This window comes from Camelina sativa, chromosome 7 (assembly GCF_030686135.1).
Source record: "Camelina sativa cultivar CO46 ecotype springtype chromosome 7, ASM3068613v1".
NCBI lineage: Eukaryota > Viridiplantae > Streptophyta > Magnoliopsida > Brassicales > Brassicaceae > Camelina > Camelina sativa.
The window spans coordinates 25,216,898-25,232,855 of record NC_141886.1 but is presented as its reverse complement, the minus strand read 5'-3'; the positions used below and the strand labels follow the sequence as shown (position 1 = coordinate 25,232,855).

The window sequence follows — 15,958 nt, the reverse complement described above, 5'->3', positions numbered from 1 at the left end:
ATGTGCTATATTTCATTTCTTTGTTCTAATTCTTGACAGTTAACACTCTTTATTCCTATTGTACTTAGTTTTCCCCCTGCATCAAGAGGTTATAGTACCTTATTCTGTATTTAATCAAATGCTGATGTTTATGCCATGTAGTATCTGTTTGTATTAACTAATCTGCTCATTTTCGTTTGCAGGTTATGAAAGCTCAAGGAGATTAAGAAACCGGGAGATTTTGGATCTCTCTTCAAATACATCAACAACAGCATCTTTCCCTTTCTTAATGCTGCTACATCACTTACAACTCTGTTTCTTCAGGGAAACAATATGTATGATGCCCCTTTTCCTGTTATAGGTCCATTTGCATGTAGGTGCCTATGTAGCACAACCTACTGATTCAAATGAGAATTGGATGAGAATTGAAAACAATGGTCACTTGCCATCAATCAAAGATTAGTCTACACTTGCATTTTCATTTGCATTTAAATTGGAAACGATGGTCGCTTGCACACCAATCGTATTCTTGTGTTGTTGATCAATTTAGTTTGGCATATATTATATTAATTATTAGTTGAATAATTCAACAAGCTTACATATTGGTAAACGATCATGAAGAATATGAATTATGTAACAAAGTGTACGATGGAAAGGTCTTGGGGGATAATATTTTATGTTATGTTATTTTCTTTTATTTAGTCAAACGGCTTAAAATATACCCCCCTCTCCCAAGTATGTGAGAGATAAAGAAATGGTCGCTGCTAATGCATACAATAGGAAGATGATTCAAAGATTAGTCTACACTTGAGAGATGACGAAACCAAATTGAACATTGACTTTGTAAATACATATTCTTATGCAACTTGGCTTTACCATTTCCACTTTGACAAATAGCAGTTCTAATGCTTATAAACATGGAGCCATTTGGACATCATACTTACGATCTAGTTTCTTCAATTCTGTTACCCTTTTTTTTTTTTTTTGGCTCAATCCAATGAAGAGGAATCTGTTCTTAGGCCGATACTTGATATGGATGATGTTAGTGTTGGGGCAGCTACATGGATACAAAAGCTGTATTGAGAAAGAAAGGAACGCTTTGTTGGAGCTTAAAAAATACATCATCTCAAGAAGTACAGAATGGGCCATCAAGTATGTTTTCATTACTTGGACTAATGAATCAAAGAGTGATTGCTGCCGGTGGCAGGATATAGAGTGCAATCATATAACTGGACGAGTAATCGAGCTTTCCATCAGCCAATTGTACCTCAAAGAGAGTTCTCTCCTAAATCTTTCTTTGCTGCATCCCTTTGAAGAAGTTCGAAGTCTGGACTTATCCGAATCCAGATTTAGCGGCTTGTTTGATGATGTGGAAGGTATACCAGGCTTTCCTTTGTCGGTCACTTTCACACTTATCTTGCATTGCTTCTATGGTATTTCTCCTGATTACTTCTCTAGAAAACCTAGATGGGCTAGTTTTAATTTATTGGCTCTAATTCATGAAAGTTTAAAGATATCATGGTACTTAATTAGGTTTTCTCTGTTTCTGCATTAACTTGCCGATGTCTGTGTGTCATTCTCGTCTGTAGGTTATAATAGCCTAAAGAAATTAATAAACCTGGAGATTTTGGATTTGTCTCGAAATAAATTCAACAACAGCATATTTCCCTTTCTTAATGCCGCTACATCACTTACAACTCTATTTCTTCGACAAAACAACATGAATGGCACTTTTCCCGTCAAAGGTGTGTTTTCCCATTTGTAACGAGGTGGATATCTTGCACAGCCTGATTATTCATGATATCTAATTTGTTAGATCGCTTCAATTTGTAATGATTGTTATAATTATACATGTCTAAATTTTATTATACTTTTACATGTCTTAAACTCATCATTCTTCCATTTATTGGGGTTGGACTATCTTTCAGAACTTAAAGACTTGGCAAACTTGGAACTACTGGACTTGAGTACAAACAAATTTGATGGCTTCATTCCAGTTCAAGGTAGTTCAGAACTAATGTCCATAAATGCATGCCTTTGTTTTCTAGGGTGGACATAGAATATTATGAATTCGTTCATGTTCATCTACAGATCATTGATGTTTAAATTTGTGTGGCTTTGACTTTTGGCAGAGTTACCTACCTTTCAAAGGCTGAAAGCTCTGGATCTTAGTGGGAATGAATTTTCTGGCTCGATGGAATTGCAAGGCAAGTTTGTTCAAATATTTTACTTTTAGATAAAAACTTGTGGGGGGGGGGGGGGGGGGGGGGGACAGTTGACGTTTATTTCAGGTGACTAAAACTTCTGGATTTGGCCAATGCAGGGATATGCAAATTGAATAATATACAAGAGCTTGATCTCAGTAATAACAAACTAGTAGGTCAATTTCCCTTATGTTTAACAAGCTTGAGCGGACTTCGAGTTCTTGATCTCTCATCAAACCAATTGACTGGTACGGTACCATCTGCACTAGGTAACCTTGTATCCCTCCAATACTTATCGCTGCTTGATAACAACTTAGAAGGCTTCTTCTCGTTTGGCTTGATCGCAAATGTCTCAGATCTTAGGGTGTTCAAACTCTCTTCCAAATCCAACTATTTTGAATTAGAGTCACAACAGTATTGGAAGCCTAAATTTCAGTTAGGTGTTATTGTACTAAGATCTTGCAACTTGGAGAAGGTTCCTCATTTTCTCCTACACCAAAGGAGTTTGCGTCAAGTTGATCTCTCTGATAATAGAATATCTGGAACTTTTCCTTCCTGGCTGCTGGCTAACAATACGAAACTCAAAGTTTTGCGTCTACAGAATAATCGTTTTGAGAGCTTCCAGCTACCAGAATCTGCACATAATCTGCTTCTTCTGGATGTGTCAGTTAATGAATTTAATCATATATTTCCTGAAAATATTGGGTGGATCCTTCCCAATTTACGGCACATGAACCTTACGTATAACAGTTTTCAAGGAAATCTCCCATCTTCTCTTGGTAATATGGAAAAGCTTTACTTTCTCGATATATCTAACAACAGTTTTCGCGGGAATCTACCAAGACTTTTTTTGATGGGTTGTTATTCCTTGGTAATATTAAAGATGTCACATAACAAATTAAGTGGAGAGATTTTACTAGAATCAATCAACTTTACTAGTATCGATGTGTTGTTTGTGGATAACAATCAGTTTACCGGAAATATTGGACAAGGTTTGCGGAGCTTGAGATTCTTGTCACTGCTCGACATTTCGAACAACATTCTCACCGGTGTTATACCAAGTTGGATTGGCGAACTTGCATCCTTAAATGTTCTACTGCTTTCAAACAACTCGTTGGTGGGTGAAATACCTCTTTCGTTGTTCAACATGTCCAAACTTATGATATTGGACCTCTCTGCAAACATTTTATCTGGGGACATACCTCCACACGTCAGTTCTCTTTTCGGGGCAGAGCTATTCCTCCAAGACAATTAACTATCAGGCCCTATTCCACAGACATTGCTAGAAAATGTCCGATTACTTGATCTGAGAAACAACATATTGTCTGGGAATATTCCGGAGTTTGTCAACACCCAAAACATTAGTATTCTTCTTTTACGGGGAAATTATTTAACAGGCAGTATTCCTCGCCAGTTGTGTGGCCTAAGCAAAATCCACCTTCTCGATCTTTCCAACAACAAATTGAACGGATCCATACCTTCATGTCTTAATGAAACATCGTTTGATTTGCGAGAAAAAGACACATTCTATGGTTATGGTTTAAGCTATTATTACAATCCTATTGATGTCTTCAATGGTTTCTCTCCGCAACCGGACTTCTCTGTCTCAGAAAATGATGATATATTTTTTATATCTCTGCTTATGCTAGATCAGTTTAATATGCTATATGGAGTAGACACCAAGACTAGAATTGAATTTGCAGCAAAACACCGGTATGACACCTACATGGGTGGAAATCTCAGATTATTTTTTGGACTAGATCTCTCAGGGAATGAGCTGAGCGGTGAGATCCCAGTTGAGCTTGGAGGTCTTCTGAAACTACATGCTCTCAATCTTTCTCACAACAACTTACTAGGTGTGATACCAGAAAGCTTATCAGGTATGAAGAACATGGAAAGCCTTGATCTTTCCTTCAACAAATTACAAGGTCCTATTCCACCACAAATAATAGAACTGAGCAGCTTAGCTGTCTTCAATATTTCATACAACAACTTATCAGGAGTCATTCCACGAGGAAGACAGTTTAATACCTTTGATACACAAAGCTACTTAGGTAATCCATTTCTCTGTGGAAAACCAACCAACACAAGCTGCAACAACAATAACTTTCAAGAGCCAGAAAATGGAGGGGAAGCTGATGCATACTCAATCGACATGAAATCTTTCTACTGGAGTTTTGTTGCAGCTTATGTGACAATACTTCTTGGGATACTCGCATCACTCTCTTTTGATTCTCTTTGGCGCAGAGCTTGGTTCTACTTAGTTGATGCTTTCGTCCTCAATGTTAGGAATTTCTTGTGGTAAAACACTGCTATGGCTAGATGCTCTTAAGTATGCTAGTATCATTGTCGTCTCTTAATTTGTTTCACAAAACCAGATCATAACTTATGTTACGGTTCCTCTGTACTGTCTTTTGTCTTTGAGTAAACATATCTTGGAGCTCCTTTGGGTGTTGGTTTAATACATAATTTACAGAAATACACGAATTTGCATGAAAGAATCAGAGCAGAAACGAATTTCCCATTAGTTGGCTTTCTTCTTTTATGAATTCTCTTAATCTATATCGCAATACAGTTTTTTTCCCCAGTAATTACCATATGATCCATTATCAGTTTTTTTGTTTCACTTTCATCCACAATGGCGTTTATTCGCTTCTACTCAATCTGCGTCTCGCCGGAATATACCTTTTTGACGCCCAATCGCTGTTTCCATCCCCCGGTAGAAGAAGTTGGGTGTACGACTGATCAATCTCTGTTCCGGGTTCATTCGAAGGTCCGGGTTGACCCAATTGATGGACCCGCTGTTTCTTTTTTTTTTTTTGGTCACCGGACCCGCTGTTTCATGTGGATAATTTATTAGGTTTTTTTTGGGCGGAGGGGAAAAAAAATAATACAAAACGGTGGCGTTTGGCGTTGGCGGTAACATCGTGACCGTGTTATATTAAGCCAAGTCAGCAAACACAGTTACTCTATTCGTGGAATTGATTTCATTAAAACGACAGCGTTTGAATTTCGGCACAAGCAAACCTCTGTTTCACAGTTTGGCTGTTCAGCAGATTTCAAAGGTTACATCTTTATTATTTCATTATATTATGTCTTCTTATATATGTTTGCTAGTAAGCAATTTCATATGACAACGACACACATATCAAAAGATTCTGAGAAATTTCTACCAAAGACTTTTGGCTTTGTTTGGCAATACGAGTGAGAATTTTCTTCTCATGTGATTCAAAGTAAACGATATTGATCACTAACGCTACGCATGTCACACTATTTTTAAGTGTTTTTCTTTACTGGGACTAAAGTTTGTAGATGTACAGCTATTTCCTTGTTGAACTAAATTGGCCTTTTTACACAGAAACTTGAAGAAGAAGTATATGTGGAGGATGATGAGGATGGCATTGGCAACCCGTGTGAAATTGGCAAATCATGATTTTGAATCACTTTGCTTGGTTTCTTTCTTATTCTATACTCTGATCACTGGTAATTCTTCACCTTCTTTTTTCTTTCTTGTTAATTTTCCTTGAGAATCATAAGTGTTTGGTTGAGTGGTTTACCTTAGTTTCTGGATTATTATTGTTTACTTGAAGTGATTTCACGTCATGAAGTTCAAGTATCGCAATTCTGAGTTTTTAGATTGTATTAGTGAATAACAGATTCAATTTTCCCTCTGTTTGAATAACATGATAACATCGTTTGCACATATTATATAAATAACTACAACGAGATCATTGATGATTTTTGTTATTAACTTCTTAGCTTTCTGAAGATTACGTTTTCTGTGTTTTGATTGTCTTCTGTGGCAGCCGTAGTAGTGGCTGGTGATTCTCTGGATAGTGATAGAGAAGCCTTGTTAAGCCTGAGAACGTATCTCGAATCACGGAACCCACAGAACAGAGGAGTCTATACGGAATGGACAAGGGAGAAGCAAGATGTGTGTAACTGGCCTGGGATCATATGTACACCTCCGGGAAGTAGAGTTACCGGGATCAATCTACCTGATTCCACCATTTCAGGTGCTTTATTCGGGAACTTCTCTGCGTTAACGCAGCTCACGTATCTCGATTTTTCGAGGAACACGATCGAAGGGTCGATTCCAGATGACCTGAGCCGTTGTCACAACTTAAAGCATCTTAATTTTTCTCATAATATCATTGAAGTAAAGCTTAGCTTACCTGGTTTATCAGATCTTGAGGTTCTTGATCTGTCGGTGAATAGGATTGCGGGTGATATCCAGTCTAGCTTCCCATTGTTCTGCAACAGCTTGGTTGTTGCAAATCTGTCGACAAACAACTTTACTGGCAGAATCGATGACATCTTCGACGGGTGTAGGAATCTCAAGTATGTTGACCTCAGTTCCAATGGACTCAGTGGACAAGTGTGGGCTGGTTTTGGGAGGACGGTCCAGTTTTCAGTTGCTGATAACTTTCTCTCCGGGAATATCTCAGCTTCCAGGGGGAACTGTATCGTGGAAGTGTTGGATTTATCTGGCAACATTTTCGGTGGGGAGTTTCCAGGCCAAGTTTCCAAGTGCCAGAATCTAAGTGTATTGAATCTGTGGGGAAACAAGTTCATAGGGAACATTCCAGCTGAGATAGGTTCCATATCCTCTCTCAGAGGTTTGTACTTGGGGAATAATACATTCTCTCGAGACATTCCGGAAACTCTCCTGAACTTGACCAACTTGATATTTCTGGATTTGAGCAGAAACAAGTTTGGAGGAGACATTCAAGAAATATTTGGGAGATTCACTCAAGTAAAGTATATGGTCCTGCATGCGAACTCATATGTTGGAGGCATCCGTTCTTCCAACATCCTCAAGTTGCCTAATCTTTTAAGGCTAGATTTGGGCTACAACAACTTCTCGGGAGAGTTACCTGCTGAAGTTTCCCAGATCCAAAGTTTGAAGTTCTTGATCTTTGCTTATAATAACTTCAGTGGCAACATACCACAGGAGTATGGGAACATGCCGGGGCTTCAAGCACTCGATCTCTCCTTTAACAAGCTGACCGGTTCAATACCAGCTTCATTTGGAAATTTGACCTCTCTTTTGTGGCTAATGCTTGCAAATAACTCTCTATCAGGAGAAATCCCTCGAGAGATTGGCAACTGCAGGAGCCTTTTGTGGTTTAACGTGGCAAACAACCAGCTCTCTGGTAGATTCCATCCTGAATTGACCAAAATGGGTAGTAATCCTCTTCCAACGCTTGAAGTCAACAGGCAAGACAACGACAAGATAATTGCTGGTTCCGGTGAGTGTTTGGCGATGAGGAGGTGGATTCCAGAAGAGCTCCCTCCTTTCAACTTTGTAAACGCAATTCTTACCGAAAAGAGTTGCAGAAGCCTATGGGACCATGTTCTGAAAGGGTACGGTCTTTTTCCTGTCTGCACTGCTGGTTCCACAGTACGCACACTTAAAATTTCAGCCTATCTTCAGCTCAGTGGAAATAAGCTTTCAGGTGAGATTCCTGCAAGTATCTCTCAGATGAACAAGCTAAGCACGCTACATTTGGGATTCAATGAGTTTGAGGGGAAACTGCCTTCAGAGATAGGAAAATTGCCTCTTTCATTCCTCAAGCTCACCCGGAACAATTTTTCAGGCGAGATTCCTCAAGAAATCGGATATCTCAAGTGCATGCAGAATCTTGATCTGTCTTACAACAATTTCTCAGGAAAATTTCCAATGAGTTTGAATGACTTGAATGAGCTGAGCAAGTTCAACATGTCATATAACCCTTTCATTTTTGGTTCAATACCAACAACGGGACAACTGGCAACTTTTGATCAAGAATCCTTTCTTGGAAATCCGCTGCTGCAGTTTCCTAGTTTCTTCAACCGATCAGGGAACAACACTTTGAGCTCAAGGGAACCAGATAATGGAAGAGAGAAAGACGACGAAGACGACGAAGCTTCTATTGACATTGTGGTCTTCTATTGGAGTACTTTTCCATTTTATATGACTGCACTCATTGGCAATCTTGGACTTCTGTACTTCGATTGTCCTTGGAGTCGAGCATGGCTCCGCCTTGTTGATGCTTTCATCGCCTCAAAAAACTAGATGTTTTGTTAAATCCTTCAGCTCAGTTCTTGAATATTTCTCTTTCATGCAAGATTTAAATTCACTTTACCTCTGTAAAAAGTATACGTGCAGCTTTAAATTTTACCTTGCATGGCTACTGGTTTTATTATGTCTCGTTTGTCTACAATATGAATTAAATCTCTATAAGAAAATGTATGTATTTGGACAAATACTTGAAATGGGTGATGTTATTGTTGGGACAGCTATATGGAAACAAAATTTGTATTGAGAAAGAAAAGGAAAGCTTTCTTGGAGCTCAAGAAATTCGTGATCTCAAGGAGTGGGGAAGGGGCGCTCGATGACAGCGATTGTTGCCGATCGAAGGGCGTTGAGTGCAATGGTGTGATGTTTTTTCACAAGAATTACTCTCCTAAATCTATCTTTGTTGCATCCCTTTGAAGAAGTTGGAAATCTAGACTTATACGAGTTCTAATTCAGTGGCTTATTTGATGATATGGAAGGGTTATTTTCCCTAATGGTTGGTTACTTTTAACATTCTAAATCTTAGTTCATTGTTTCTAATCCATGATACTTAAAACACTTTCTGATGTTATTATGGTATTTAAGAATTTCTCTGTTTGTGCATTAATTTCACTATCTTGGAGCTCCTTTGGGTGTTGGTTTAATACATAATTTACAGAAATACACGAATTTGCATGAAAGAATCAGAGCAGAAACGAATTTCCCAATTATTGATCAAATCTCGGTTCCGGGTTCATTCGAAGGTCCGGGTCGACCCAATCGATGGACCCGCTGTTTAATGAGTATTTTTATTTAGGTTTTTCTTTTGGGCGGAGGGTAAAAAAGAAAATAAAAAACGGTGGCGTTTGGTGTTGGCTGTAACATCGTGACCGTGTTATATTAAGCCAAGTCAGCAACACAACAGTTACTGTATTCGTGGAATTGATTCCATTTAAACGACGGCGTTTGAATTTCGGCTCAAGCAAACCTCTGTTTCACAGTTTTGCTGTTCAGCAGATTTCAAAGCTTACACATCTTTTATTATTTCATTATATGATTATGTCGTCCTATATATGTTTGCTAGCTAGTAAGCGATTTCATATGACAAGGATACACATATCAAAAGATTGTGAGAATTTTCTACCAATAGACTTTGGCTTTGTTTGGCAATGCGAGTCTTCTTATCATGTGATTCAATGTAAACGATAGTGATAAGTGATCACTAACGCTACGCATGTCACACGATTTCTAGGTGTTTTTTCTTAACTAGGACTTAGAGTTTGTAGGTATACAACTATTTCCTTTGAAACATGATCACTAACTAAACCACGCATGATCACTTATCTGTGGAGAATAACTTGATGTGGTTTCTGAGAAACTGTAAGCTGGATTAATTCCACTCACAATGTTCATCGCCATAGTCATGGGAAACATTACTTCTCACATGATCAGTTCTGAGTCAAAAATGTAAGAAAACTGAACATTAAATCCTTGTATTGAATTTTTTTTTGTAAAAGATAAACTCTCCCAAACTGAACAAGCTACAGACAGATGTAAAGAGTTTGAACTCCTGGTCATAGAATCTTAAATTGACTTTGATCTTAGTTCTTATACATGCCCATATTCTCAGATGCTGATGACCATGACGATTGAGGACACTTAGATAGCAGTCTCGCTGTAAATATTGTACATGGAGGCGTCAAGAACAGAAATAGGACTTGGATCGGATGTTCCAAAGCAACTAGTGAAATGTTAGCTGACATCTTCACTAAACCTTGGACTGGATTTCTGAAAACACAAAACAAAACTTTGAGCCTTGAGAAGAAGTTATGTCAGTATGTGTGGTTCCTCTGTAAAGTCCGTCTTTGAATATATGTAATGTCTCAAAACATAACTTGGAGCCTTGTAAGCTAAACGAGTAAACGAAACTAATCATACAAGCCCAAGTTTAAGATAGTCATCACCCACGATACGCATGTCACATGAGTATAAGAGTTTTCATTAATTGAATCTTGGATTCTCTAAATATACATTTTGTATATTTTCTCGATCGGTGAACTTTGAATGTTTTCCACAGAATTTGGAACTCTCATAAACTTAAGAGAGATGTGTGCAGTAAACTCACAGTCCCACATTGACTTTGAATTTCTCACTACAAGAAATATGAGCTTCCGTCGCACACGGATAATGCTACTAAAGGGTTTTTGTAGCGCATTTGAAAACGCTGTATAATGAGCAGTTACAGTAGACCCTCCCTCTACCATAGCAGTTTTTACGCGCTATGGTAGATTGACCTATTATAGTTAATAGTCTGCTATTTTATATTATTAACTAGCGCTTAGTTTGTGCTATTATGTTTGTTTTTATAGCAAACATTTCGTGCTGTGTAACTTGTAATGATAACACATTATATGTGTTGGTGGATGTTGTTTCCTGACATTATGGTTCTCGAATTTAACACTATAGTAGCACAAAATACTTGCTATGGGAAAGTATTATATAGCGGTTTCCTTTTGCTATTGTGTAGTTTTTAATGGCTACTATACCTTGCGATACCATCATTTACAATAGCATTTATCAATTGCGGTTTAATAATGTATTCCAGCATTTTTCTCGTGCTATAATATAAGATTTCTTGGCTTTTATTTTGTACTATGTAATATTTATCATGACACTGAGAAAATTCTGTTTATATTGCAATTTGGATCTATATTTAACCTATATTGCATATATATTGAGTTGCATAATAATTTGTTATTTGAAACATTGAGTTGCACAAAATGCAATTAGCTTTAATTTATGAAAGACAATGACTCATAAAAACAATCATATTACATAAAGTTAACTTAACAAAATGTAAACATCACATGAACTAAAAAAACATGAACTCGCTCTAAGAGTGGTTACCATGCCATAATTATTCAAAGAGTCTTGCGGTTTGAGGGCTCTCCTTTCTCTACTTTTGGGCGTTTCTTACCAGTGTTGTTGCGTGTATCCTCCACAATGTTTCTCCAAACTTGCTTGTATAGTGGATCAATGTCTTCTTCCTCTAGTTCGATGCGTATTAAGTAGCCTAGGTGAGCACATGACCTTCTAAACTCTAGCTTTGTTATCTCCTTCAGTTCATCATCTGCATCAGTTTGTTGATCGTTGATTGCTTGTTGTTGTGTATGTTGTCTGAGTGTTGGTACAACGTTCTTAGCGGGGAGGCCGCATATGAGTCCTTTACCTTCCATTTAAGTAACAGTTTCACAGTACCAGATATGATATTGTTTAGATATGTTTATTTTTAATCAACAACCATAACAATCAAAAGAAAACAATATAATTCAATATAAAAGAGTACAACCTTTGATTGAATGACGAACATGTGATATCTAGATCCGAAATCTGAAAATGAATAGATCTGTCAACAAGAATCTGCAAAACACCATAAACAATCTCAACAGTCAAAATATTAACAAGAACCTGTTTTTCTATTTCTTAAATCTAATAATAATGACTATCAGTGTTGGATTTTATTGAATATCTGCAAAAAACCTAATTCCAAATTGAAGCAGTAACTAATATAATGTCGTAATACTCAGATCTACTTCATCAAACAATAAATGAAAATCCAGATTTCTTTTTGAAACAAAGAATCAGAAGATTCGAGAAACAAGCAATAGAAAGAGAAAATAAAACCTTTAGATTCGGCGATGGTGAAAGAGATGATATGAGTTCCTCTTTAGATTCAATCTGTGTTTTTTTGGTGTTTGGCGATGGTGAAAGAAGCTTCCAGATTGAGAGTGTATTGGGTTTTCTTGGAGAAAAGTAGATATCGAGATGATAAAAAGTTAATAAAAAAAGAGCTGATTAACGACCGTTAGATTTATTCTAATTAACGGTAGATATGAATAATTTGGTGATCCACACCTTAATCAATTAGCCAATGAAATAATTGTTTCACGATTTGTATGTTATTAGTATAGTATTTTGTTATTTTTCTTTGTATTAATTTTAGAATATGGTGTAACAATTAAATAAAAATTAAAGTTTCATATGGTAAAGCTAGTTTAATTTAAAATTTAAAATTTTAAATTAAAAATTATATTTTTACATTGTTAATTTGTGTAGAATGCTTTCAACTAAGAGATTTAGGGTATAGGGTTTGGGGTTTATATCTTATATTACTATATGATTTAAATATTTATATATAATGCTAACTAATATTAATAATTCATAATTATATTCAAATATACATAAAATTATATTTTTACATTGTTAATTTCATGTTTCATATATTGGTGTATAATGCTTTCAACTAAGAGATTTAGGGTATAGGGTTTGAGGTTTATATCTTATATTACTATATATATGATATAAAGATTTCTTTTTAATGTTAATTAATATTAATAATTCATAATTGTTTCATCAATATTTATTTATTGTTAATATTTGTTGATCTTATTTTCTTAATTTTTTCAAAACTATTTGGTTTATTTAACTATTGATGTTAATTTTGTATATATCCAAATTATTGCCCCTAGCTAATAATATAACTAACTTGTTTATAATTGGCTTATTATTATCATTATTATTATTTTATTTTTTGAACAACCAATTTGGCTTATTATCTTTCTATATATATTTTTAAATAAATTTCAAACATGTTAAAAAGAAAAATTAAATAATTTGTCCCATTTAAATTAATATCTGAAACATATAAATTATGATTCAACCTTATTATCCAAAAATAAAAACAAAGGGACAAAGACCAGTGTATGACACAAAACAACACAAAGTACTCATGTCTTTAAACTACAAAACACGTTCCCCACTCGGAAACATCACTTGTCCTCATTCATTCCTGCTGAAAAAAAAAAAAATAGTTAGTAGTTGTTATTGTCATCATATTTTGCACACATGTAAAATTAAAGTATATACCCACCATTACAATTTTATCTTCTGGCCAGGCAAGACAAAATCTATGTGCATCTTCCATATATTCGATTTCAGGAGTTTGCCTCCAAACTGCAGCATCTTTAACAATCACAACATCCACCCATACTCGACAAGCATTAGGCCCCAACTTAACGTGATGTACCTGTTGATCAGGATCACTAGACGACCAACGTCCTTCAGCAACAGTGCGATTCTTTCCGGATAAATCCATCAACTTGCATTTTTGATTTTCTTTGTTGGCGAGATGCTTCAAGAACAACCAGCAAAAAATAATTTTAGAAAGCAGCAACCAGCAAAAAATAAATCCATAGAACAAGAACAACCACAACCAATTATGTACCTGTGATTTCTGACGAGGAGATGCCCCTGTAAGAGATAGTTTTGTTTTGAATAAAGGTTTCTTCAAAGGAGCTTTTGGGGTTTCTGGAGACTTATCCTCCTGATAACTTGGACTTGCTGAGTTAGTCGAAGATACAGGAAGATTCGGAGATTTAGCAATTACAGGGGACATCTCATTATGAGATCTTATGCTTCCTCCCTTAGATGTAGATTTCTCAATAACAGGGGATTCATTCGATGTTGTCTCAATCACAACTCTATTTGCAGGCCATGATATAAAATAGTTTAAAGAATCTTGCAAAGTTCTCATCTCGACTGTAGGCCTCCATAGCCATGCACTTGTGTTTAAAACCGAATCCACATAAACTTTGAATGCATTTGGACCAATAGGAAGTCCATTTACCAACGCTTTCGGTTCTCGAGAATGCCATCTGCCTTCAGCTACAACTTCATCATTCTTACCCAAATCCTTGAGTTTGCATCTGTTTTTTGAACTTGTGATAGGGCTCTGTGGAACAAAGGTACAATACAGTAAGAAGGATTATTTCAGGAAGTGTAATCTACATACAAAAACAATCAATAAAAGATACTTAACCTTAGGTGCAATGTCTTCTGCAATGCCACCTTCACCTGGAACAATACATAAATCGACATCCCATGCAATCATCCTCAATAGTAGACATTTCAAGTATAGGTCTCCATAGTGGAGCTTCTGGCTTGGTAGCAGATTCAATTAAAACCTTAACTGCATTAGGCCCTAAAGGTATCCCATGTACTAATTCATCAGATTCATAAGAAACAATACGGCCCTCTGCAACATTATCATCTTAAGTCCAATCAACCAAATTACACTTAGGAAGTGTTCTAGTATTTACACTCCTATGTATAGAGTTTTCACCAACAACACCCTTTTGTCTCTGCAATTCCAGAAACATATCAACATACAATATAACTTAGTAAATATTATATCAGGAAACAATTTGTATATAGTATACTAACCTGATCATAAAGTTTTTCAATAATTTGCTCTAAGTCCTGAATTTTTTTCTTCATTTGAACCTGATTTGCTTCCATTGCAGCCATAGAGCTGCTGTTGACTTGGAAACAAGAAAGTTTGGTCAAGCTCATGCCTCTGTCCATTGCCTGCAGTCTTCCCGGATTATCAGGTCCCAAAATTTGACTAAGTATATCCTCCTTTGGATTTGTTGTAGCTGAATCCTGAGTACCTTCAATACCTATCTCGGCTGCCTTTCTCTGCATAATAAACATAACATACAATCTTTTCAGCCGCATCGACATTTACAATCTTTTCTCAATCTGACCTGTTGACTTCAAGCGCTTAGCCACATGGGTAGTAATCCTCTTCCAAACGCTTGAAGTCAACAGGTCAGATTGAGAAAAGATTGTAAATGTCTGTTGACTTCAAGCGTTAGTACAATCTTTTCAGCCGCATCAACATTTACAGGAGTACCATCCTTCTTAGTACGTGACTCGATCCACACTTTTGCTCTTGTCACCTGGGATGGGTCTGAGCTTATATGGATTAAATCTTCTCTCAATCTGACCATTCCTTTACGGCCACAACAATGAGGAATCTGCTTCTTTCTTTTCGTCTTAGCTGAATCACTTATTACCTTAATGCTTTACTAGTCTTCTCTTTGACAAACTTACGCCATTCTAGAACAGTTATATTAGGTGGTCGCAGATCCATTCTATCTTTAATGTTATCAGCTCGTCTGACCGCTGTAACAAGGCGTGATTTTGCGGATCTCCATAGATCTCTCATCTGAGCAAATGCAGCAGTTTTCTTCCAAGGTTGGTCAAGATCAAACCTTGCCTGCATTCAAATGAATAATTACTATACACAAAGCAATTATAATTAAAAGAAGCAACATGGTTCAGTAATTAAAAGAATACCTCAATAGATTTCCATAAAACAGTTTTGATATCTTCACTTACTTTCTTCCAATCCGGGATTGTGAAAGGAACATGTTCCCGTACTATTGTACCTAAATATGATGCAAAAGGTATTGATCCTGGACCACAAGGTTCTCCCATGATAGTATACTCAACGTGAATCTTTTCATTTGGATCCTTGGCGATGTTTTTCATCTTCGTTGGTCCTCGCTTCCTTTTACGCTTTGGTTCATCAACATTTTTAGCAACATTCGGAGCATCATCATGCTCAGCAACATCATCTTCTATAGCAGCATCATCTTGTATAGCAGATGCATCATCTTGTATAGCTGCTTCATCATTAAGTTCATCTGCCGGCTGATTTTGAGAAGTGTCATCATCTTGTAAATCATTATCCACTTCATTATCCAAATTCTGAGTTTCAATCTGCTTCTCTACCAATTCCTGAGTTTCCAACTGCTTCTCAGTTAACTCGTCAATCTTCTTTTTTTTTTGTGTACGCCTTTTTCGCTGATAATTGACCATCTTAGTTCAC

At 36.5% G+C, this 15,958-nt stretch overlaps 2 protein-coding genes, 1 long non-coding RNA gene and 2 pseudogenes across 3 annotated transcripts; 3 read left to right on the top strand and 2 right to left on the bottom strand.

Annotated features, from left to right (window-relative positions):
• The first annotated feature begins 976 nt into the window (after positions 1-976).
• LOC109125486 (receptor-like protein 15) lies at positions 977-3,443 on the top strand. Its single transcript, XM_087459282.1, has 5 exons — positions 977-1,355; positions 1,569-1,724; positions 1,908-1,982; positions 2,112-2,186; positions 2,303-3,443. Exons 1-5 carry the CDS (start codon positions 977-979, stop codon positions 3,436-3,438), a joined length of 1,821 nt encoding a protein of 606 aa, XP_087315408.1. The 3' UTR covers positions 3,439-3,443.
• Positions 3,444-3,825: 382 nt separating this feature from the next.
• LOC147941670 (receptor-like protein 13 pseudogene) lies at positions 3,826-4,488 on the top strand (annotated as a pseudogene).
• A 957-nt stretch (positions 4,489-5,445) lies between these two features.
• On the top strand, positions 5,446-8,386 carry LOC104702128 (putative LRR receptor-like serine/threonine-protein kinase At1g74360). The gene is made up of 2 exons (XM_019227809.2): positions 5,446-5,666; positions 5,990-8,386. The coding sequence occupies exons 1-2, from the start codon at positions 5,561-5,563 to the stop codon at positions 8,239-8,241; spliced, it is 2,358 nt and encodes a 785-aa protein (XP_019083354.2). The 5' UTR covers positions 5,446-5,560; the 3' UTR covers positions 8,242-8,386.
• Positions 8,387-10,994: 2,608 nt separating this feature from the next.
• Positions 10,995-12,032, bottom strand: LOC147941669 (uncharacterized). The gene is made up of 3 exons (XR_015562897.1): positions 11,908-12,032; positions 11,573-11,643; positions 10,995-11,452 (listed from the first exon to the last, which is right to left on the bottom strand). It is a non-coding gene; the product is annotated as an uncharacterized LOC147941669 (long non-coding RNA).
• A 1,034-nt stretch (positions 12,033-13,066) lies between these two features.
• Positions 13,067-15,948, bottom strand: LOC147941668 (uncharacterized; annotated as a pseudogene).
• Between the last annotated feature and the right edge of the window lie 10 nt (positions 15,949-15,958).